Here is a 25326-nt window from a genome sequence, read left to right as displayed (position 1 = left end):
CAATATAACACAGGTGAAAGTCATTGATTCTAAATGAAGAACCATATAAGGACATGTTGTTAGTAGCTAAACCAAATAATTGCTTATTTTATCATAATGACAGATCAATTCCCTGAAACACAAACAACCCAAAGTCTTTTTGTGTCTTCCTTTTTTATTCATTCAGAAACATGGCCACAGACAGAGTTGTACACTATTCAAAATAACAAAGTTTAGTATGTTTCAGGTTAAGATGGTTACAAACGTTCTTCCCTCACATCAACAGCAATCTTCACAAGGGACTGAAATGGAGAAATTTAGTTCAGAACCAAAGGAATGCAGGATCATAACATTATTTTATGATAGATTTACTGATATGTTTTCTCCCCATTACATCTGTTATGTTTAGGTTGATCAGAGTGTTTGTGGATTCAGTGTAGACTTCATTTTTTCTTGAACTATACTATATGCTGGTCAGCACCAAAAGTCTATAATCTGAACAGTCTACTGAAAATTTTTAATTTAAAATATTAACAGGTATGAACAACGACAAGCTCATTAATGGACATTAAGAACTTAAAATGTGAACACGCTGGCGAATCTTAAAGAAAATATATAGTTCACAAATAGTTTGTGAAGCAGCACACAGTAATAAAAAAGTACTCAACTATTTGAAATCAGATTATATTTCCAGTTACAAAGCCAGAGTCAACATTTTCTCATTGTTTTAGTCTCTTCAGAAAGAAACAACTTGTGTGCCACTGAACAGGTATCTACTTTAACACAACACCTGGGCTCAAGATGCATTTGATTATTCATCCTGCCAATTCACAGCTCTAAATGGTTGAAATAAAAAAAAATAAAAAATAAAAAAAAACCACACAGACAAATAAAGACACTGTTGGGGAGACTGGGTCAGCTGTGTGTTCAGATCTAAGAACAGTTGACTGCTTCTATCCTATACACTTTAATTGTCCCATCTGCTTTTCTTGCGTTTGGGGGGATCAGGAACTGCAAAGCTGTCTTTATGAGTCCCTGACCTCTCACCCCCATCTCGTTCTGACCGTCCCTCTCTGTCCCTATGGCTCCCTTCACCGTTTCGGCTATCGCCATGACGATCTCTGTCACTATAGCGGTCCCTTTCCCCATAGCGATCACGGTCTCCCCCACTATGCCTGTCACCATGACGATAATGACTTTCTCCATGACGACCCCTGTCGTCAGCATTCCTATCACTACGGGACCCCTCTTTTGAAGAAGAGCTAGAGTAAGAGTCTGAAACCGAGCTCAGGGAGCCAGCGCTACTGAAGCCGCTCATTTTGGTGCCTGAGCTGAGGGCAGGGGGCGGCAGCATGGAGGAAAATGAGGAGGACGACGATGGAGAGTAGGACAGGTGGGGTCTGTCAGGTCCCTCAGGTGCTCCTGAAGGCAAAGAACTTAGACTTCCTGCACTGGTCCACCCAGAGGAGCTGCTGGACTTTGTAGTAAGTTTAGGAGGAACACCAGAAGCCGCCACAAAGTGGTTTTTATACTGAGCCTGAGAAAAAACAAGAGCATGTTTAACAAACTTTATAAATTGGTATATTTACACGCATGTAAACTATATCTATACTGAAAAAACATGAGAGAGGGCTTTTTTTTTACGTGAAATGCTTGCTTCAGGGCAGACATACGGTCTCCCATGGCTCCAGTGGAGGGTTTGTAGGCCTCATAGTTACCAAGAGCAGCACCACTACTACTGCGCTCCTGATTTAAGAAAATAAAAAATGCATTAGCAATTAATTGGCTCGGTTCCTGTTTGTATGGTAATTGCAAACACCGGAATAACTAGGTTTTATAGAAAAAAGTGCAGGAAAAACACGAACGGACATTTATATAATAATACATTTAAAATATTAAAATAAAAAAATGCAGCAAAAGTAATATCAAACTAACAGTGGATTCAGATCCAAGTCCAGGTCTCTCTCTGTAACCCAGGCCTCCACCTCCAATATTTAGCTTCTTCCCTTTCCCTCCCTTAAAGCGGGATTTCCGGAACCAGGGATTCTTAAAAAAAGAGAATGCAAAGTTGGTGAAAAAAATAAACAAACCATGCATAACGAAAAATGTACATTGCAAACAGGATGTTGTTTTACCTGCATTGCCAGGTCCATCAGCTCCTTTGAAACACTCTGATTGGCTCCCTCTAAATTGCGAACCAGGTCACCAGCGAATGAAGTGTCTTTAGTGGTGAGCAGAGTGTAAGCTACACCTTTCTCTCCTGCACGACCTGTTCTACCAATTCGATGTGTGTGTGTGTCAATGTCTCGTGCTACATCGTAGTTCACAACCGTACGGATAGATGGAATATCCAACCCACGAGCTGAAAAATGCAAGAGAAATTTTATTTGAATGAATACAGAGTTATTTATAATAAAGGGAATAAGTACACAAATGGAAACAGTTCATCTATCTTGAACAGATACAGATAGTACACAAAATAAGTAATGAAATGCCTCAAGTGACACTAACCAGCAACATCAGTAGCTACCAATATGGGCAGATTCTTCTTCTTAAAGTCAGCAATGACTTTGTTCCTCTCACTCTGATCCATGTCTCCATGGAGCAGCCCAAGACTATAACCTTCCTGATTCAAATTTGTAGCCAGCTCCTCGCAGTTAGCCTTTTTAGTGACAAAGACCAGCACTGAGCCAGCGGAGGTGAACTCCACCAGTCTGCGGGTTAGCCAACCCCACTTCTCCTTCCCAGTCTGCAGCACCTCCACTATCTGAGTGACATCTTCATTAGCCTGGGAGGATGAGAAAAGAAGTTTAAATAAACTTATTCAAATACTATGTGTACAAATTCTTTTATAAGAAACCAGGGCTGCACCTCTCCTATATCTCCCTGCACAACACGAATGGGGTCGACCAAAATATCTCGTGCCAGCTTTTCGATTTTCTTCCGAAATGTTGCACTGAATAACAGAGCTGTGAGAGATCAGGTCATGAAGGGCTTATAAGTACAATAAATGGAGTCATGCTGGAAACTAGTAGCAATGTTTTAAAGCAGCACAACAATATGAACATGAAAGATACTTACTCTGACGATCAGGTCTGACATGGCTGGCAATGGATCTCACTTGATATTCTGTATAATGCAGGTTAAATTTAAGACAAGGGTATCGCAATTGTACTTTTTTTCCTTAAAGGAATAGTTCACCCAAAAATTCTACCATAATTTACTCACCCTCATGTTAGTCTGAACCTATAATACATATCACATATAAACACTGATCAATGCACATACATAGAGCACATAGAATATGGTAAACGTCTGAGGAGTGAGAACCAATGAGGTTTGTTCTTGCAAGCGCATTTGAGCTTCCATTTACCATAAAATTGATGTGCTCTATGTATGTGTGTGGATCAATGTTTATATGTGAATGAAAGCCTAACTTAAATCTGTTCACCATTTAAGTGACCACGTCTCTTCAGAAGACTGAATTAAAAAGCCTTTATGGACATTTTGAAGCTTGTTTTGGTGGAATATACTTAAAGTAACAACATGTAACTTTTCAACCTTCATAATATATTTCCAAGACCCTTGTGACAGTACATCGACTTACAATAGGTTGAATGAGACGTCTGCCAGAGCCTGACGGGGTCTGTATCGCTTTTACTGGCACTATGTAACTTCGGGGTGCGGGTAGTAACCAGCGCTCAAAAAGAACTACAAAATTCGACTGCTTTACGGCATACGTCACTTTGCCCACCACTTCCTCAAATGTGGCCAACCAGCGCGTTTGTTTTCGTACGTCTGTTTTCGTCATGGCTGAAGCAGCAGCGAAACGTAAGAAGTCCAAGGTTTTGTCGGAGTAGAGTCGGAAGAGGAAAAGGGAGAGTGATAAACTGAAAGGCAGGACGAGGATCAATATTGGTCGAGCGTTTGCTCGCTGGCGTTAGCTTATGGAGGAGAGTTACCAGACCGATGCTGACTTGGCCGTCATGCTGTTGAACTAGTAAGTAACTGTAAATTGCTTGCATACTATCTTTAGTTTTTCTAATCTGTTGTCTGCCTGGCTACGTTACGGAAACTATCTGGTCCTCCATTTATCTTCATGAATCAGCTAGTAGATGAGCGAATTATCAATCTGGTAGCTAGTAAACACTAACATGGTAGTTTTAGATGGTTAGGATGCTATCGCTATCATTCTCGTTCAGATTTGAGCATTGCAATCGACATGCAAATCGCAAATGTTTGAGTTAAAATGTTTAGTCTACTAAACATGTATAAATTATGAAAGGGGGAAGATTAATAATATTATCATTGCCCATATGAAAAAAACCTGCATGCTTCATACAGTAACCGTAAATCATTTTACGACAGCGGTAATGGACAATTCCGCTTCCAACCTGTAGGGCGACCGCAGAGGAAAAGTTCCATGTTGTTGCTTTAAGTGGAAGGACAGAAATATCTTAGATTTCATTAAAAAGTTGTTAATTTCTGTTTGGAAGATAACTGATAGTCTTATGGGTTTGGAACAACATGAGGGTGAGTACATGATGAACGAATGATCATTTTAGGTGAACTATCCCTTTAATTCAATACTTTGGTGACCAAACAGCAATTGTGAAATGCGCTGCTTTTTTGACAGAGCTTTTAATAGGGAAAAAAAAACATGGGATAAAAATGAATGAGATAATACAAAAAAAAAGTAACATTTCACACATACCAAAGCCCATATCAAACATGCGATCAGCTTCATCAAATACCAGGTAGGTCACTCGCTGCAGAGATGTAGCTTTCTTCTTCACATGATCGATTAGACGACCCTATGTGAGAAGAGCAAACATGAATGAAATCTTCATACAATATATTCACTTTCAAAGACAAACCAAGGAACACCTTTAGTAAATAGAAACAAGTTGAATGAGGTTGTGTATTGAAAGATAAATGCCTGGTTTCACAGAGACGTCTTAAGCCTAGTCCCAGACTAAACTGCATGTTTTAACTGAAAGTAACTTGCACTGAACATATCTTAAAATATATCAGTGCTATTGTTTTATCTCAAAGATGCACACCAGTAATGTTTTTTATAAGGCACGTTTATAAGTGCTACTTAAATGTCCTAATTTAACTAAGGCCTAATCCTTGCTTAATCTAAGCCCTGTCTGTGAAATCAGGCAGAGATGTTCTTACTGGGGTGCAGACAACAATTTCAGCTCCTTCCTGTAGAGCTTTGGCTTGTTCCCACATGCTGCCACCTCCGTACACTGCCACTGAGCGAAGGCCATACACCTTCCCGAATCGCTTGCATTCGGAATGGATCTGAACCACAGAGGTAAGCAATGCAAAGTGATTAAAACCCAAAACACACTACACAACCTTGAATGATGACCAAGACTACTTTATAAGAAGAACATATTTAATTATTTTGCTCAGTAGTTATTTTTTCATCTTCTTCAACACGAATCCCTTACACCTTCTCCTAATATGAAGAATCTTTCTTTTTTCACTGACCTGTTGACAGAGCTCTCTAGTGGGGCAGACAATCACAGCAATAGGTCCTTCTCCCGGCTCCAGCTCCTTCTGGTCCATGATGTGCACCAGCATTGGCCAAATAAAAGCTGCAGTCTTTCCGCTGCCGGTTTTGGCAATGCCAATCATGTCTCTGCCACTCAAAGATATGGGAACACCCTAGTGAAACAACACAACTCACATTACTTTAGGAAAATAATCCAATACCTAAAATGACTACTTTGATGACAGCATAAATGAACAAAGGGCCATTTGGATGGGTTTGACAGCTCACCTGGCACTGGATGGGTGTGGGTTGAGTGTACTCGGATTTACGGATCTGGTGCATAAGCTGCTCATCAAATCCAAAGTGGGCAAAACTGGTGGATGGTTTAGGAGGGGCTGCACCTGAAACCTGTTCATTTTGAATACGGTTTAACGTTGGTTGAAAGAAAGAGAATGATCATTTGTGTATGTACTTGTGTGTGCTGCCATTGACCTTCAGGTTGAGTTTCTGTCTCAGTTCCACCACTCCAACCCCAGTCAGACTGCTGAGTTCCTCATGCTCAATATAAAAGTTCTTCTCAAAGGGAGGATAGTCAATCTACAAACAGAAGAGAGGTAAAAAGTCATTATTTACATCTCATACTTTTCTTTAAAGTATATACAGGGGCTTTTTGATATGAGAGATCTAATAAACGACAATGTGCTTGCTCATCAATAGAGTGCAGCAGGAATGAATAGGAAAACCTGGAAACAAGTTAGCAATCTTCCAGTTCCATTCCAAACAGTTCAATCGTTCCAAAGTCAATGGGTCTTTTGTTAAATGCCTGAAATAAGATTTTATTCTATGACATATGAATCCATAATACCCCGCCTTTTTTTATCATAAACGTTTGCTAGTCACAGAGCGTATTTTCTGCAATAATCCAAAAGCCAATGAACAAATTCCTAATGGCTTTTGTTTGAGGGAACCGTGGAGATGCAATCGTCTGGCCTACAAAATGACATCATTCCCACAGCACTCTATTTAGGGATGTTAATGCAACAACTACTGAAGGGAGATGCAGTAACAGTACCTCTGAGTGGTCTATGGGGGGCAAGGGCAAGATAATCTTTTTGGTAGTAGGAGCAATGGGATTCCCATCGCTGTCATAGTCCACTTCTTCCTCCTCTTCCTCTAGGGTCAACCCAGCTGTTGGATTCTCCGCCATGTAACGGAAATATGCTTCCTGCAAAGAACACAAAACCATGCTTTAGATCAAGACAAAGAGCAGCAGGCCTTTACATCTGAAAATAAGAAAGTCATTCAAATGGAACTACATCAAATTCAACTTTGAGTTCAAATTCACGTCCGAGAAAATACGTATCGCCTAGGAATTGACCCAGAATAACTAATTATTTGACATAGCAAGTTCTCACCAAAATTTCAAAACCACATATCTGACAGCACTGATATGGTGTCAATGACATTACAATACATTTTAACACACACATTTAACATGGACTCAAATCTCATGTTTCAGTAACAAAAGAATCACTTAACCTGTAAACAATTAAATAAAATAGATAATGACTGAGAACTTTTAAATAAGAGTGCATTTATAGCCTTAAAAACAAGCTACTCTATGCTCTTTTGCACCAACTCTATTACCAAAAGCACATTTTAATGGCTCAGTCAGTAAACTGATGTGTGTGTGTGCATATATATATATATATATAGTGTATAAGGAAGAAAGATAGAAAAGGGGTTGGGACACAGCCAATGCTGTGGCAAAGATACGATGGCGGTAGTAACGTCAAGAGGGTCACTCACTTGGTCATCTTCTTCTTCAATGTCATCCCGTATACCCCTGGAAGAAACAAGCGGAGAAAAAAAAAACTTCCCTGCGACTCGCTCAATCACCCATGGAAACCCATATTCTACCCATTAACCCCCATTTTCTATTCCCATCCTCTCTGCTATAAATATTATCTGAATGAATGGTCTTAAAATTATATATTTTTTCTGTGGATAATTGCAGAATCTTACTTGGCCAACTTTTTCTCTTTTTCCTTTTCCTCAAGTTTCTTCATGTCCTTTGCTGCTTGGTCCTGAAAGAAGTCAAAAGAATTACAAGAGAAAGAATTAAAGCAAAAGAGCAGCAATGTTCACTGCCGGTTCTAATAGAGATCAGTTCAGGAACGCAGCTCTCACCTCCACCTCAGCCATAAAGGCATCAAGGGGGTCATCCTCACTGTCTGAGCCTCCTCCTCCTCCTCCTCCAGATTGGAACTGCTTTCTAGTGGGAGAGTTCTCGGCGGGTATATATGGCAGATCTGCACTGCTAGACTCCTCTTCATCATCCTCAAAATAACTAAAAATACATTTCAAGCATTAAACGTAATAGCCTCTTTCATTCACCCAATACTAATTCATTTACTCAACCTCAAAAGGAGACATTAGGTATAATAAGAGTCTCCGTCAACTTTCATTTTCATGAAAGGTGCAACAAAAGCAATGAAAGTGAATGGTGACTAAAAACTCATCTCCTTTTGTGTTCTACACAAAAAAGGAAGACACATGGGTTCTGAACAACATGAGGGAGAGTAAATAATGACAAATGTTCTTTTAGGGTTAAACTACGTTTTTCAATTTTTATTTTGGTGTGCAATGTCTTCATTTAAAAAAAAAAGACACATTTTAAGTACTTACGCATTCTCCTCGTCGAAATTGGCTCGTTTTGTTCCTATTTTGTAAAAAGACGAAAGCTGCTGATTCTTGCCATATCCACCTGATGGTCCTGAACTTCCAAATGCGGAGTGGGCCTTCTGGGTAACAGGAGGTTCCTCTTTCTTCCCACTAGCAAGAGAGAATCCCCCAAATCCAAAGCCTCTCTTGCCACTGGGGCCTCCCTTGTTCCAGTTCATCATCGCTGTTGGGCTGCTAAAAAAAACATCAGTTTTGAGGTTTAAACACCTTTATAAAACAAACAAACACACACACACACACACACACACACACACACACACACACACACACAAAACCAGTCAGGCTATCACAAAATCAGGCTATTAAAGCACAACAATTACAGAATCTGCTTGTAAATATCGCTCAGCGATATTTTCAGTGTTCTCTTCTTTAAAATTTCTCTCAATATTTCTGTTGTCAAACAGCAGGTAGGCGACAGTGTTTTGTTATGCTGTGCTGATGGCCGTGGAGAGGCCTTGAGCTGTGCATAAACGGATTATGTTTCGATTACTTTCACTAATATTGCGTGAAAGAGTAATCGATATATTTCTTCGCTTTCTGGTTATTTACCTGTCACTGATACGGTAGGGGAAAAAGCGATCTTCTAAAGTGGGTGGACACCTTATTTATCCACAGCGTATTTACCACTTCAGGCTATCTTGCACACTTCTTGGAGATTGTGTTTTACGTAATTTACAATGGACTCGTTTTGTGTTGCGTAAAATGTACGCGACGCGTTTGGTGTAGAACGTAGAATGCAATGTTGCCAGATCCCCATCTTATTTCAGTGTATTATTAATAATGTTGTGTGTGTATATATATATATATATATATATATATATATATATATATATATATATATATATATATATAATGTATTTATGTTTAATTTTGCTTTTGTTTATCTTTTTTATTTGATTTAGATCTGTTGAACATTTCACGCTAGTTTATTGTTGATTGACTATTTATGCCATTCATATGTTGTTAAAATAAATAATTAAATAAGTCTTAGTGTATGAATTGAAAAAATTCTATTTTTTTGCTAAAAAATTTTATTTTGTATGTTATTGCTCTGCACAGAAAACATAGAATACATACAAAAACCTTTGATTAAATGATAATAAATGATTGTAATGCATTTTCAAAATAATGCACAATATGATTTCAAAAGATAATTAAAATAGTTTATATATTTTATACAGACCTTCTAGATAAATTAATAAATCCGTATGTCGGTGGCAGTTGCGATAAGTCCCTAAAACTGCAACCTAAAGCTCTTCTTTATACGCGATAATAACAAGACATGGCAACACAAACCGCAGAATATTTCATTTGCTCACGAATTTACACCAATAGGGAGACACGCATCCAACCTTTGATCCAATAGTAACACGAGGAAACCGAGTCGTCAATGACACTTGTCCAATCACCTAACGTTTTTTTAACACGACCCAGCCCACTGCGAGGAGAAGAAATACGTTACATCCCCCTAGGTTTAATGACAACTTAAAAATAGGACTATTTGGTCAATCAGACGAACGCTAGATATAAACAGAAGGTGAGTTTATCGATTACTGTATTACTTACACAAGTAACGTACATTGGACCTCCGAGCTCTGTTTATCATAACTGAGAGATATTCTTGTCGCTGCTTGGCTAGCTGAAAGATTCTGACCTGTAAACTTGCATGCTACGTTGTTTATAAATGAAATACGCTATAAATGATTAGGCTAACCCTGCTTTTTATAATATAGCTGGTTTGTGTGAGTGAATACACATCTCTCATGCTGCTCCCTAACGTTAGCTGAGCAAGTCATTTTATGTACAAGCACAAGCACTAGTAATCTAGTCAATAAATCCTATTTGCTTTCGAGTATTGTTCTTCTCAGGTAACGAACTGCTGAAAACTCGGTCGTTTAATAACTTCTGCTATGTTCTTGCAGATCTTTACTCTTTATGTGCTTGTGAAAGTATTGCTACCTGCCATCACCATCTCCAGGATCCATGTCTTTTTTGGTGAGTGAGCTTGATTGAGTTAAATACTTGGTTGTCAAAGTGACTGATTTTGTTTGCATGTGGGTCAATGACATGACTTGCATATTTTTGTGCCCAAGTGCATTATTTCCATTTATATTAATTTGATAAATTCATGTCAAATCACTTTATTTTATATAGGCCTAACCTATTTAGGCTAGTTTTAAAAAAAGTACATTTAAATAATACATATTAATTTATGTTTTGTTATCTTAAAACCCCAAAATGTCAGGTGGTGCAACTGTCTGGACAAATGAACCTGAAACCTAAATACTATGGTGTAATTTTCGGTTTGAAACTTTTCATATAAACAAATTTGATGAATATCAGTATTTATAAATCAATTTGTATATTCTTAAATGTCAGGGTGGCACAACTGCAAAACATTTTATTATGAATTGACAAGGTAATATGACAATGCATCATCCTTGTGGCAGATTGAAAAGGTTTGTAAATCTCTGTCAAATACAGGTAAAAAACTGCTGATTTCAAGTATGGGTAGGTTGATGAACTTTCCATGTCAGGTGGGACATCTACAGTATATAGCCTAGCCTACATAAAACTATTTGGTTGTACCACCTGACATAAAAGCAGTCAAAAAATGAATGTAAACACTTTGTTCATGACTCAAAAATATGCATTACATCAGCTTTGAAAGGTTTTTTAAAACATTTTTTGAAGCTTTAAAGGGGTGATTGATTATGATTTCACTTTTCTAACTTTAGTTAATGTGTAATGTTGCTGTTTGAGCATAAACAACATCTGCAAAGTTATGAAGCTCAAAGTTCAAAGCAAAGGGAGATATTTTCTTTTAAAAAATTGCTTTTTAAAAGGTGCATTGTGTAATATTTAGGAGGATCTGATGACAGAAATGCAATATCATATACATAACTATGTTTTCAGTGACTTTACTTAATGAACCGTTGTTTTTATTACCTTTAGAATGAGCCATTTCTATCTACATACACTGACCGCGGGTCCCCTTACATTGAATGCGCCGGCATGTTTCTACAGTAGCCTTAAACGGACAAACGCGTTTCATCACTATGTTGTTCTTGGTGCAAAGAAGCTATTTAAAGTCAGCGAATAAAACACTGACACAATGATGAACAAGTAACAATAATATTCGCAATAACATATAGTTTTACTGAATAATTAAGTAAACCTTGCTTAACTGGCTACACTCTGCTGTCTCAGATGAAGACATCTTCCTGTCGGCCACCGTAACTTCTGTTGGTTGCAATTCACATCCTTACCACTAGATACCACTAAAAATTACACAGTGCACCTATAAAGGGTAACTAAACCCCTGGTCAGAGCCTGACTCTCCACCCACTGGCAATATTTGAAAAATGCTGGAAAAGTAGGCAGAGCCCAGCGGAGGGGGGGGGGGGGGGGGCGTGCATCTGAGACACGTCTCTCTGTAGGCAAGGGCGTGGTTAGCTAATCAAACACCCCTGATTCAATTCATCAGCTCATTATCACATGGGTTAATGAGCTGATGAGTTGAATCAGGTGTGTTTGATTAGGGAGACAAAGAAAACGTGCAGTCTTGGGAGGTCCTTCAGGACAGAAAATTCAACTGCAGTAGCCACCGTTCAACCTGAAGAGGGCAGAACTGAGACGTTTTTACAGCATATTTTGTAGAATTAAAACACTTTAAACACAAATGTCAAAAAAATGACTTGAATCAATGAACAGCATTAATAAAGCCCCAGTCTTACAGATCATTAACTAAAAAAAAGTTGTTTTAGGGTTTAGTTACCCTTTAAGGACTACAATAAACGGCTGGTAGGGACTGCACAAGCTTCCTCCTGGGTTAGTGACATAACTAACCCTTAAAGGGATGGTTCGGAGTAATTTCATCCTAGGGTCGTTTGCACCATGACCTCGAGCCAAACACCACCCCAGAAGTTGTTTTCCCCTTGGTCGAACATTATTAAAGTTAGAGCTTAGAGATATCAGCCGAATGGCTTAGTGTAGGCGCTAATGGATCCAAGGTTGTATCTCGTAAATTACCCCATTAATAATGCCCGGAATGGTACCAAAGTTCTACAGTAGTACAAATAGGTTCTGTACTCATAAAACGAGGCATTGGAAAGTTTGTAAGTACATCAGGAGTTTATTTAAATAACACTTGCCTCTGACGGCTTATGCTACCGCTAACCCGGACGTCGAGTTTGGGAAAAGCCTGCAAAGCGATGCATTTTATATTATTTTTTCCCAAGTGTTGACAACTTAGTGTTAACTAATAATTGTTGCAAACTGGTACTACCAACAAAATATTAGTGCATTCCTGGAACTGGGCGTCGTTACACTACATCCTTATGATCGCTTTCTGCCAGGACTTTTACAGGCTTTTCCCAAATCACGGAAGTGACCTTGACGTCCGGGTTAGCGGCATTACATCAAAGACTTATTTTACATCTTGTGAAAAAGGCATTATACCACCCCTTTAATTGTCAATGACCCATGTACATCCATCTCTCACTTTCTCTCAGCGCTGGGTGTCAGAGAAACTTAGTGTGGAAAGCCTGAGGGACCTGGAGTTATTTGGAGGTGAGTTCAATAGTCCAGCATCTGATGTCGCTGTGCTTCTCGTACCTCTTTCGGCAAACCCCACCCGCCTGAGCTTATCCCAAAGTAGCCAGGGTGAGTGTGAAGGGGAGCCCTAGAAACTCAAACCTAAAAATTAGTTCCTATAATACATTCATATTTCAAGATACTTCTGCAATATTCAAATGGTCAATTGGCCCATCTTGAACTTGTCAAGGAGATAAATATTTTTGCACACAAATCCCCCTCATAGTCAGCTATGCAGGCACATAGCAAAAGAGAAGCTCTGCATATGCAGATTACCCATGATCGCAACCCACCCAGGGCTCCAGACTAACTTTTTGCCTTGGTTGCACTGGTGCGCCTAACTTTTTTATTTAGGTGCACCAGCACAAAATTTGGGTGCACCCAAATTTTTCCTCGGCTGTATCACCTTTAACGCCACAATTTTAAGGTCACCTTTTTATCACGCTCTATACACATTCATATATATTATGTAAATGAATTTAAACAAGAAGGTGTAGGTAAAAACTTTTATTTATTTTTTTGAAGCACAATTATTAACGGTATTCCTCTTACCGATACTGCTTATCGATACAGTACTTTAACTGTATTCTTATGGTTCTTTTTGTTTTATATATAATAAACAAAGATAAACAATAGATAAACAAAAGATAAACAATTAAACAAAGATACACTTTATATAGGCCAACACAGTGCTTTAATTTCAGGAAGACCTACTACTGTTCAGGCATGGTCTAAAAAGAAATCTAATAAAGTAAAAAAATGTAAAACACTGTAAAATTTATCATAAATAGATTAATGCTTATTAAAGCTGAAGTTATTCTTTCAAGAGCTGTGAGGGATTTTTCTCTGTTTGATTTGCAGTAATGGCGCAATCGTCAGCATGTTTATTAGACTGCGGCCCCTTTAAGACCGGGTGCAGATCTAATAGGCTACTGATGCACCATATTCTCATATTCCAACTATTTCCATAACTACGTCCATTTAAGACATAAACTGTTTTTAGTGAATCTCAAAGCCGGTAATTTTGACACGCTTTTGTGTACAATTGATCGTTTAGACGCGCACAATCTGCACATGAAACCGAAAGTATAATTTGCTTGTCTCGGTCTGTTTCGGAGCGCGCGCCGCCATGCGAACAACATCTCTTGCGCAGATTTGTGTGTTTTTAATTGCTCTTTCAATTATTAAACGCGTCCCGCAATTTAGCAACAGTAGCTAGACTGCATTTACAACAATCACCGATCGTGCTGATTCTGATTCTGAGTGTTAGGGAGAAATGACAGCGTAATGCTGCGAAGGGAAGAAGTTGCGCGTAGTTAGATAGTTTTTAATGGTTTTACCTCAATATGTTATTTTTTATAATCTTTGGAAGCCGAAATTTTAAATAAAATCAGACTAATATAACAGACCTTAAGTGTAACCAGGCTACGTTTGAATGTTTAATTCTGTCCTCCGTCGTCACTCATTAAGCAGGGCTGTCGTGTTGTGCGAGCTGTGGCATCGCGTGAGAGAAGAGTGCGAGTTCCGTCAAAGGAGAACAAACGCCAACAAACGTTCGTGGAGAGGCAGCGGATGCGAGGACGTTAGGTGCACCGGTGCGACCTAGGAAAAATGTTAGTCGCACACTTACAAAATTTGGTCGCATATGCGACCAAATTGGTCGCACTCTAGAGCCCTGCCACCAGTACCTTTGCAAAAGCAACAATATGGCTTTTGGCTCGCTGTTTGTTTTGCGTGTGCTTCATTAAAGGTTTTGTGAATTTAATATTGTCAATCGTTGTGGGTTTTTGTTGTAAATGTGTCATACGGTGTGGTGTGATACTGCTCTGTAATGGAACAGATGCGTTTCATGCGTTTGTGTCATGGTGACTGATGATGGCGGTAACCGCAGATTCTGTGTGTCCTTGTGCCTGTGAGGCTTTTTAATCTCCTTTCTGCGGTGATGTGTCTATGTATGTATGTAGGATGACTCTGATGTAGTGTAATTGCTAGGTGTTGACGGATTGCTTCTGTGGTGTAACTGACAGCTGAGTCACTGCAACTGATCTGTAGGGGAGATCTAAGGTGAAGCCATATGAAATCTGTTACAGGAATACTGTATGTATTGGTAGATTGTGAGCTTTACTTATAGACTAGTTTACAGAGAAATCCAGGTTTTAAAAAGGCTTCATATCTTTTTACATTTTGATGCGATTGCCTTTTGACAGCATTGTTCTTACATCACACTGAAAAAAATGATTTGTTGAATTTAATAAAAAAAAATTATCGTAAGTGGTTGCACACAATTGATTTTAGCTACATTTAAACAAATGCATTAAATTGAACTTAATCAATTTTAGTTCAACTTAATGCATGTTTAAATGTAGCTAAAATCAATTGTGTGCAACCATTTACGATAATTTTTTTTTATTAAATTCAACAAATCATTTTTTTCAGTGCAGTATAAACGTTCAAATTTTCTCCCATTTAGTTGCAATACATAAAATTATAATATACACAACCGTTCAAAAGCTTGGGGTCAGTAAAATGTTTATTTTAAAGAAATTATTACTGTTATTCAGCTAGGATGCATTAAATTGCTAAAAAGTGACAGTCTATTCATCAAAGAATGCTGAAAAAAAGTATCACGATTTGCACAATAATATTAAGCAGCACAACATGATTTCTGAAGGATCATGTGACACTGAAGACTGGAGTAAAGATGCTGAAAATTCAGCTTTGACATTACAGTTTAAAATATATTTAACAGGAAAACGGCTATTTTAAACTAATAATATTTCACAAAATTATTTTGATCAAATAAACACAGCCTTGGTGAGTGTAGGAGAATAGTCTTTCAAGAACGTTAGAAAATTGTACGGTCTCCAAACTTTTGAACGGTGGTCTATATTAGACTATTGAAAAAAATCTGATTCTGAACAAATATGTTAGTGGTACAAACAATAACTGTCATTTAAAAATGAAAAGCATTATTTCAGACTTGTCTGGTGTATAATTCCAGACCTAATGATATATATCAATTAGTTTTCAAAGCTCTAAAATGGTGTGTAAGTGTAATCCATGGAAAATGAAGGGATTTTTTTTAGATGTTGCTTTTTCTGTCTGCTTCCATTCCTTTTGTTGCAGTCCATAATTGCTGCTTCATGTCTGCTTTAAAGACGCTAAGTTTCGTTTGCTTTTGGCTGTTACATGTTCCATGGCAATGCATAAATAAAAAGGGTTGATCACCAAGATTGTTAAATTTAAAAAAAAAAGATGTTAATATAGAAAGAAAGAAGATATTAAAGAATGCTTTTCTGATGGTTTATCCTTTTTTGTTGAATTGAGTGTTCAAGTAATATAAATATAATTTCTGCTTTCTTTGATCATTTTATAGGCCTAGGCTATATGCAATTTGCTGCCATATAGATCATATGTGGTGTCAATTTTGACTAGACAAGCAAAAAAGAAATTTACAGATACTGTGTTTCTTATATTTATGTTAGAATATTTCTTATGTTTCATTGTTTGTTTGTTAGGAGAAAGGGGGGAAAACTAATTAATGAATAGGTACATATGTATATGTATATGTATATTAAAAAAATATTATACCAAGGATGTAGAGCGTTTTGATTGGCAGGATGTTGATAATAAGCTAAGAAGAGGGGTTCTCAGAAAACTAAAGATGTTCTTGATGTTTCTTAAATTTGTGAGAACCACTTTAAAGGCAGATTGTTTGTTTGTATGTGTTTTTTGCATCATTTACATGGTTTCTCTACGCCAGAGCAAACTCAGGCAAGCCCACTAAGGAAAGTAAGTGTGGAATATCTTCCAGCTTTTCCATCCGCCTGTTGGTGTGGGTGTGCGATAGGTGTGCGTGGATGAGCATGTGAGCGGGTGTGCGCTTGTGTAAATGTAAGATTAATGGGGTGTGTGTGTGTGTGTTTGTATGCTCAGATGAATACATCCCCCTGTGCTCCTGTGTTTGCGTGCATGCACTCATCGTGCTGCTGTGACACTCATACCTCCACACCTGCTCAGACAGACTGAGGGTCCAGAAAAGGGAACTGCTCATATTTTAATGAGGAAAAGAAAAATTACGGCCCAAGAAACTCACTGGTTAGGGGTGAGTGCTTGATAAACCAAAGGGAAGCAAATACTTGGGGTTCAGTTACCCAGTAATGCAATACTTAAATCATAAATAAGACCCTGAATTAAAGAGCAAACAGATTAAAAGAGCAATGTAACGCATTTATGCTAAAGAACAGATACAATAGATATGAAGGATAGTTCACCCAAAAAATCACTAGAAGATGATCTTGTAATTTGCAAGCTTGAATGTGTTAAGACACTATTAATAGTCTAATTAACTTATTTAATAGTCTGATTAACTCCAATGGCAAAAATGGACCCTTATTATCAATGTTGAAAATAGTTGTGCTGTGCTTTTTTGGGGGATATTTAGTATATATTATTGAAAAACATGATTTTCATGCTTTGAAGAATACAAAGAACTGCATTTATTTATCATTATAAACATATTTACTGTTGCTTTTGACCAATTTATTGTACCCTTGCTGGATAAAAGTATTAATTACTTTTTTTTTTTAAATACTTAAAATTTAAAGTTGATAAAGGCATGTGGGATCCTAAGGGATGAGTACATAGTACTGTTTGCACTAATGGGTGAGCTGTCCCTTTAATGAAGGAGGACTTAAACTTTGAGTGAATTCACTGAATTGCTTCTTTGTCTAATAATTAGCAGTCTAATTCAACAGGCTAATTCTGCATTACACCTTGCAATTTAAGGCATCTCTCTTATGAAATTTACTCATAAGAGTTGTCACAAAGAACGAACCAACACCAGGAATAATGATAATGTTGTCATTGGTCACCTAAGCATGTGAAGTGGGATGATGCTCATTGTGTTAATGCAACACATGGAGTCATCCTGTCAAAGCCTGGGCTTGCTGCACTGTTCACTGAAATAGTCCTGCAAACACATCAAAGGGCATAAAATGATTATTATTATTATTTTTCATGAATTGCCATAGACCTGCATGATCTCCACTGACAAATACTCTCATCATATTTGAGAGGATGTTATTGTTAATATTATCTGTGTATAATATATAAACTAATGCAAGTAAAACATTTTAAAACAACAAGTACTTGATCTTAATGGGATCATGTATATCTATGACCAAATGCAACAAAGTGTATTGTAAAAAAAATGTTGATGCTTATAACATGCTTTTGCAAATATGCAGAGTTTTGTGAAGCCATTCCTGCTGCGGTTTCAACTTCTCGTCTCGTCTCGTACTGAGTTTCAGAACAGTTGGACTGAATCTTTAATTAGCCATAATCTGCCGTTTCTCAGTACTTGATCTGTATGATTCTCTGAAGAGCTTTGCAATGGCTGGGATTTATCAGTGTATGTGCAATAAAAACCCTTCCCCTCTTCAAAACCAGGTTGGTTTGTGCAGTTTTCTGTGATTGTATATGTGTGTACTTGAAATGTTTCCTAATTCACTGAAACTGACATAGTTTCATAGGTCATAGTATATTTGGTTGACGTCTCAAAATACTATGATGCTTTTGAAGTAAAGCTAACATGTACTTATAATGTTTGCTACCCAAACACTGCTTGCACAGTGACACAAATCCTGTCAGAAACACTAAAGGTTGATCCTGGGTCACATTCACAAGACTTTTATTTTCTAAACTCCCTGTGACAACATCTGTGAATGTACAGTGAGTCAAAAAATGTCTTTGCATTAGAAACAAAATATCAAACTAAGTGGCATCTGCAAACAAATAATGCTAGACCTCTATCATGCTGTGACTTTCAACTAACTGGTCCTAAGGTCATTGCAGTAGATCAGTAGCAGTAGCAAATTCACACAGGTGCACCATCAGAGTAAGCACAGATATACACTTAAGTTCAATAGTTTGGAGTTTGTTTTGTTTTATTTTTTTGAAAGAGGTCTCTGATGCTCACCAAAGCTGTATTTATTGGATCAAAAATACAGTAAAAACAGTTATATTGTGAAATTCTGTTACAATTTCAAATAATGTAATGTTTAATGTCATTTATTCCTGTGATGCAAAGCTGTATTTTCAGCATCATTACCCCAGTCTTCAGTGTCACATGATCCTCCAGAAATCATTCTAATATGATGATTTCATATGCTCAAGAAACATTAATTTTTCATAATAGAAAGTATAAGTATAGCATTTATTTGAAATAAAATGTTGTAAAATTAGACATTTCTTTACTGTCACTTCAATTTAATGCAGCCTTCCTGAATTAAAGTATACATTTCTAGAAATATATATATATAACTTTTGAATGGTAGTGTAGTTCATCCACTATTGATCAGATTTCACTAATGTTTACCACCAGAAATTGTCAGACTCCAGGAATGTTTTCTTAATTTTGTACAGTAGTTCTATTGTTTTATCTTTTAAAACCTAACATGCTTTTTTTGTGTGAAATGTCTTGCTTGGAAAAGAGAACAAGAACGTTTCTTTAAAATCGATGCCATTTGATTTGATATTTGATCATCTAATGTAATGACATTCATACGTTTTTAAGTGTGAATTAAATGTTGAAATAATTTATTGGGTCACTGTATGTCTGCGTACCCACAAAACACTTTCACGAATACACCTCCAGTAAAATCACAGGGTTCACAATCTAATAATTCAAGTATGTTAAAAGGATTTGATTGTGTTGAATGCTGAACTGGGATCTGACGAGTGTCTCAATCCGCTCCCTGGTTTCTCAATATTTAGTGGATCAGTCTGAGTTTGTGTTCACAATAAGCTGTCTGACATCAGGAAGGTGATCGAGACACAGCCATATTCAGTTTGCACTTTGTTTATTTGGCCCCGCCCCCAGTGGCATAACTGTAGAGGTTGTAAGTACGTTTGTGGGCCACACTGTGTTGCCTCGTTGAACTAATGACTCTTTTCATTGACTCAGGCCCATGAAGACAGTCGAGAGTCTCTGAGCCCTCTCCCACGCAGGGACACCATGGGAAGCTTTCTTCCAGATAACAACGCCTATGAGCTGAGCACTGTCATAGGTGAGGCCAAGACTGCACAGCACTAGTACAGACATCGCTGTGAGGTTCTCTGTGATTCCTACAGCTGATGTGTGTTTTTGTCTGTGCTTGTGTAGGGCGCGGTTTGGAGGACTTGATGACAGTCAATCTGGCCAGGTACAAACCTACTGGGGAACTTGTGGCCATCCGGCGTATTGACCTGGATTCCTGTACCAATGACATGGTCAATTACTTACAGGTCAGTAGAAAGTGACAGCAGGGCTTCTCTCAGAATATACTAGAGATGGTCAATTTGAGTCATTTTATATTTATTTTTAATGAATGTAGCAAAATAACTGAAATGCATATTTTGTTGTATTCACAAACCTCACATCACTGATAACAGTTTCAAAATAAGCTATTTTTAACAACTTATGTCTTTCTTTTGAAAAAAATGGGCAATATACATTAATAATGACATTTAGATTTTTCAGTTTAGATGCAGATTCGGTTTATCTTTTATTGAATAGTTTTAGTTAACAACACTGATTCAGTAAGAAAGTTTATTTAAATTTGTATTTCAAAAATCCTTTTGCAATGTTTGAGTAGTGTTTTTATTAGGCGACTAGTTGGTGCGGAACAAATACTTAACTAGTCAATTAGTCATGCACAGCGCTAGTATATACAGTAAACATAAGCATTGCAACCACTTTCTGTTTGTTTTTCCAAAGGGAGAACTCCATGTCTCTAAGCTGTTCCACCACCCCTGTATTCTCCCATACAAAAGCGTCTTCATTGCTGAGAATGAACTGTGGGTGATCACACCCTTCATGGCCTACGGTTAGCTGAGACATTCTGCATCAACTATATCAAGTCTGAGCTGCTCATAGTACCAGTTGAAAATATTTCTTTTGTGTTTCTCTTCTCTATCAGGATCAGCACGAGATTTGATCAGTACACATTTTGCTGATGGTTTGAGTGAGCAGACAATTGCCTACATCCTGCTGGGTGTGCTGAGAGCGCTGGAGTACATACATCAGATGGGCTACGTTCACCGGTGAGGAACGCATGTGCACTCATGATTAGTTATTATTGTTATTAGTCAAACAGGTTAATATATCAACCAACCACTCCAGGCTGTTGGTCTCATGTTTTTAATGTAAGTGCTACAAGAATACTTTTCAGTCATCTTAATCTATGTCTGTAGGAGTGTGAAGGCCAGCCACGTTCTGATTGCAGCAGATGGGCAGGTGTATCTGTCCGGTCTTAGGAGTATCTTCAGCTTGATCCGTCACGGTCAGAGAGCACGCGTTGTACATGATTTTCCCCAGTACAGTATTAAAGTACTACCTTGGCTCAGTCCAGAGGTTCTGCAGCAGGTACGTTTGATCTACTGTACCAATCTAAATTTTGGGGTCAGTAATAATTAGGGGTGTAACAATATATCGTGTCACAATATATCACAATACAAAAATGTGCAATATATATTGTTGATAGTGACAATCTGTATTGTGTATATTTCACCCAAAATGAAAATGACTGTGTGAGGAAAAAATTAAGGTTTATAGAGTTTTAGTGTCAGTACTACATTAAACTATATATAATGTTGAATCTAATATATAATAATGCAATGGGGAAATATTTGTGGGTTCTGATAATGCCAAATTTCTTATGTTACCAGTAAAAAGTGGCCTACATTATTTTAAATATATAGTCAGTATATTTAAGTGACAGTATCTAGTCAGTGACAGAGTGGAAGCATATTTGTCTAAAACTAATTCTGTATTTTCAGCTTCAGAATCATGAATATTTTTATTCTGGTGTCATCATTGTCCTGTACATTTTGTTTCCAGCACCAAGTCCAAGCCTATTCATTTCCACCCGCAATGTAATATCAAATTTTCCATATTAATCAACAATACATTTTTTGTTAACCTTTCGCCATATGTCTTGGTGTATCGCAATGATATCATATTGTGAGTTCAGTATCGTGATATGTATCGAATCGTGACATGAGGGTATATCGTTACACTGTGTTATCGGTATATCGTGTTTATTGTTTTAAACACCGATAATGACAAGAAATGCTTCTTGTGCACCAAATCAACACATTAGAATGCACTAAAACATATATATATATATATACCTGTATTATTGATCAAATAAATGCAGAAGAGCATAAGAGACTTCTTTCAGAACATTAAAAAATCTTACTGGCCCCAAACTTTTGATCAGCATGTATACTGTACTTATAATACATAAGAAATGAGCAAATTACATTTTTATTAAATCTGTATTTATCTGTGCATATGACAGAATCTTCAGGGATATGACTTCCGCTCAGACATTTACAGTTTGGGCATCACTGCATGTGAGCTAGCTAATGGTCACGTGCCTTTTAAAGACATGCCTGCTACGCAGGTAAGACAAACATTTGCTTTTTTAGATACACTTTTTGCTTTCCCTCCTTTTTAAGCTTTTACGCTCCTTACATTTAGCTTCATAAACTGTCTGTTTTCCTGTTGTCAGATGTTGTTAGAGAAGTTGAATGGTACAGTCCCCTGCCTGCTGGACACCACCACCATCCCCCCTGAAGAACTGAGCATGAAACCGTCTCGCTCAGGGGCCGACTCTGGGATCTGCGAGGGCCCCAGTGCCGGTGGAGCTCGCCACACAAACGGAGAGACCTCCGCGGGAAACCCATACAGTCGGACCTTCAGTCCTCACTTTCATGCCTTTGTGGAACTTTGTCTGCAGAGAGATCCTGAAAAAAGGTCAATATAACACTCTAGTGCTTAATTTATTTTTAAAGCACTAATTCAAAATTCTTTCATGCTTTACTCACCATCATATCTTTCCAAACCTTTTACTGTGGAACAGAAAAAGAGAAATTTTCAGGAATGGACTTAATACTCTTTTCCTTGTAATGAAAGTGAAAGGGGATCCAGGATGTTGAGCTCCAAATTGATAAACTGTAAGAAGTTTGTCCTTACTTTACAAAAGGTCTCATTTCTTAGCATCTATGAGCAATATATATTTTTATAGCATTAATCTTTGTTAATGTTAGTCAATAAAGGTAAATTTTTTCAGTATTTAGTTGCGTAACGGAGGGCAGCTAGTAGTCACTGCGAGTAAAACGTCACTTCCTTGATCTCAAGAGACCCGGGTTTGTTGTCCGCACAGAGCGGGGCGAGTAGGACCTGGGTGAGGGGTAACGGTTGCATTAACTAATGTTAAAGATTAACATTCTCTGAGGAGACTAATGTTCAAAAATTCAAATTCTGTCATCATTTACTCGCCATCATGTCGTTCCAAATCTGTATGAATTTCTTTCTTCTGTTGAGCACAAAAGAAGACATTTTGAAGAATATGGGTAACCAAACTTTTGATTTTAACGATTTTAACTTTAACCAAGATTAATAAATGCTGTAGAAGTATTGTTCATTATATTTAACTTATGTCAACAAATCAACAAACCTTTTTGTAAAGTGTTACCAAGTAGGTTATACTTTTGTGGTGCAATGAATAGATTGAAATTGATGTTATGTCTTCAACAGACCTTCTGCCAGCTCTCTGATAGGCCATTCCTTCTTCAAACAAGTACGTTTTACCCTCTTCTGAGCAAAAACCTGACATGTGTACAAATTTAAACAGAAAGTGGTTGCACACTTACTCTCCTCAATGTTTCATTGTGGTCAATGTAACGTTTCAGATAAAGCGCAGACCATCCGAGGCTCTTCCTGAGCTCCTGCGTCCAGTTTCTCCAATCAGCAGCCTAGACTGCATGCAGCCTCAGGATTCGCCCACTGGACTAGCCAATCTGGAGTCTGATCTCAGCAAGCTGGATGTGGATGACTGGGACTTCTGACATTAAAAACGTATGAGAGATGGAGGGACGATGGATTGGATGGAAAGGGGGTGATTTACCGTAGGACTCTGAATGAGAAATTGAGAAATGTGGATTTTGTTTGTTTTCTTTTTAGTTTTAAGGGAGAAAAAGGGAAGGCCTGTGCTATGCGAGCGTGATATAGACATTACAAAGAGTTTAAAGAAGCTACAAGAGACTCTGGAATGTCTTTGTGATTTGTGTATGTCACTGAAACTAAAATAAGAGACTATAAGAAGAGAAATGAAAAACCAGCAGCCACTTAGCCTTGCTAATGCATCCAGAAGCATGAACTGAAGCCTGAGGCATGCACTGCGCACCCTCGCCTACATTTTAGTTACTCTTACAGACTGGCCATGTGACAATGGTGATCACTTCAGGCTACTGAAATGTGTTCTATGCGTTTCAACTGAACTAATGACACTCTATGAATGTCCACCAGCTTACAGCAACACCAGTTCACAGTTGAATTACAATGTATCCTAGCATATTTGTCCAGTGAAGCATAAAGAGCTGTCAGTAAAGTCAAACTCGACTGTCCAATTTATGGATGGATTGTGGGAATGGTGCTCAATAGTGACGCCACAAAAAATGCTAGATTACTTTTTTTTGCCTGCTATCTGGTGCAGTTGTTAGTTTGAAAATATTAATTCTGTTGTATTTTTGCTAAGATTAATTTCTGTTCTTGGCATGTGTTACAGAAGGAAGTACTTTAATGGACCGTCTGTGTATTTTCAGCATATTTACATCTTGGTCAAATGGAATAAATGTTGCCATTGATGTTGTTTGCTGTTATAGAATTTTTTTTTATATTTAGAATGTTGTTCACTAGATTACAACTTATCTGCAATAGTTATTTCACTACATACTATGCAGTTTACAATAGGGATTGTCATGGAAATTCTTAAGTTAATACGAATACAACCTACCAAATTTGACTTGTTCACCACGGACAATTTAAACAACTTCCAGTTGTTGTTAATAATAATAACTACAGTATCTCAAGGTAATTCCCTGAATACTTACAATACAATACTTCCCTGAAGTAAGGTGACGGCGTCCCGTCAAGAAGCTACTATCACTACCTCAATCACACATGATCACACAGGTCTTTAGCATCTAAACACTCTCACCGTCCTTCTCAGGTGTACGCTGGTCCGACACAGTCTTCTTCACTCTGATTTGTTCTGGTTATTGGTTTGTAATGATCTAAGCTGATCATATGACTGTTAGTTCTACTGTGTTAAGCACTTTTTGGGTAAGTATAAATGGTCTTTGACCTGAGCATCCTTTGTCTGCACTACTCTGTACATTTAATGTTGAAAATGCTTAATACATAAAATATTTCAGAACCTCTGACCACTGACATTCAATATTACAGATAAGCTTATAATTATTTTCACGTTTTGACCGACAACGAATAAATGGCAGATATTAAAATTGTATACTATTTTGCCAAAATATATTAAAATAAACTAAAAATAAATCAGTAATTTTAAATGGTAGGCATTTAAGCATTAAGCAACATTAAAATGTACAGGATAAAAAATGGATATTCTTTTCGAGATTAGTTTTTTAGTAGTAAA

The 25326-nt window shown here is 37.6% G+C and overlaps 2 protein-coding genes across 5 annotated transcripts; one reads left to right on the top strand and one right to left on the bottom strand.

The window, feature by feature from the left end:
• Positions 1 to 140: 140 nt before the first annotated feature.
• Positions 141 to 8978, bottom strand: ddx42 (DEAD (Asp-Glu-Ala-Asp) box helicase 42). Of its 2 annotated transcripts, XM_081392108.1 has the most exons (18): positions 8780 to 8978; positions 8174 to 8404; positions 7676 to 7835; positions 7511 to 7572; positions 7295 to 7331; positions 6558 to 6710; positions 5978 to 6082; positions 5774 to 5893; positions 5482 to 5658; positions 5161 to 5289; positions 4694 to 4793; positions 3061 to 3108; positions 2851 to 2948; positions 2491 to 2767; positions 2115 to 2341; positions 1915 to 2025; positions 1624 to 1725; positions 141 to 1516 (listed from the first exon to the last, which is right to left on the bottom strand). In XM_081392108.1, the coding sequence occupies exons 2-18, from the start codon at positions 8389 to 8391 to the stop codon at positions 947 to 949; spliced, it is 2694 nt and encodes an 897-aa protein (XP_081248234.1). In that variant the 5' UTR covers positions 8392 to 8404; positions 8780 to 8978; the 3' UTR covers positions 141 to 946. The 2 variants fall into 2 exon arrangements, with proteins under 2 accessions (XP_081248234.1, XP_081248235.1); XM_081392109.1 differs by lacking the exon at positions 7295 to 7331 and having other exon boundaries at positions 8780 to 8908.
• A 684-nt stretch (positions 8979 to 9662) lies between these two features.
• strada (STE20 related adaptor alpha) lies at positions 9663 to 24524 on the top strand. 3 transcript variants are annotated; one of them, XM_081393929.1, is made up of 13 exons: positions 9663 to 9767; positions 10153 to 10225; positions 12745 to 12802; positions 16590 to 16618; positions 19794 to 19896; positions 19992 to 20113; positions 20586 to 20694; positions 20788 to 20911; positions 21062 to 21233; positions 22171 to 22275; positions 22384 to 22628; positions 23412 to 23454; positions 23567 to 24524. In XM_081393929.1, the coding sequence occupies exons 2-13, from the start codon at positions 10214 to 10216 to the stop codon at positions 23720 to 23722; spliced, it is 1278 nt and encodes a 425-aa protein (XP_081250055.1). In that variant the 5' UTR covers positions 9663 to 9767; positions 10153 to 10213; the 3' UTR covers positions 23723 to 24524. The 3 variants fall into 3 exon arrangements, with proteins under 3 accessions (XP_081250055.1, XP_081250057.1, XP_081250056.1); XM_081393931.1 differs by lacking the exon at positions 16590 to 16618 and having other exon boundaries at positions 9666 to 9767; XM_081393930.1 differs by lacking the exons at positions 9663 to 9767; positions 10153 to 10225; positions 12745 to 12802; positions 16590 to 16618 and adding an exon at positions 18076 to 18277.
• Positions 24525 to 25326: the final 802 nt, after the last annotated feature.

Source organism: Scardinius erythrophthalmus (genome assembly GCF_964197995.2).
Source record: "Scardinius erythrophthalmus genome assembly, chromosome: 1".
NCBI classification, from domain to species: Eukaryota; Metazoa; Chordata; class Actinopteri; order Cypriniformes; family Leuciscidae; genus Scardinius; species Scardinius erythrophthalmus.
Note: the sequence above shows the minus strand (reverse complement) of the source record. Positions and strands in the feature narration are given on the sequence as shown.

Bases quoted from the DNA above. Each gene is read 5' to 3' on its own strand.
- ddx42 (XM_081392108.1), bottom strand. From the start codon at position 8,391: ATGATGAACTGGAACAAGGGAGGCCCCAGTGGCAAGAGAGGCTTTGGA. The intron at 7,332-7,510 runs GTAAGATTCTGC...TGTTTCTTCCAG, and splicing joins AAAGAGAAAAAGTTGGCCAA to GGGTATACGGGATGACATTG. The intron at 6,711-7,294 runs GTGAGTGACCCT...TGTTCTTTGCAG, and splicing joins TTGAAGAAGAAGATGACCAA to GAAGCATATTTCCGTTACAT.
- strada (XM_081393929.1), top strand. The intron at 20,912-21,061 runs GTGAGGAACGCA...CTATGTCTGTAG, and splicing joins CAGATGGGCTACGTTCACCG to GAGTGTGAAGGCCAGCCACG. The intron at 22,629-23,411 runs GTCAATATAACA...TGTCTTCAACAG, and splicing joins CAGAGAGATCCTGAAAAAAG to ACCTTCTGCCAGCTCTCTGA.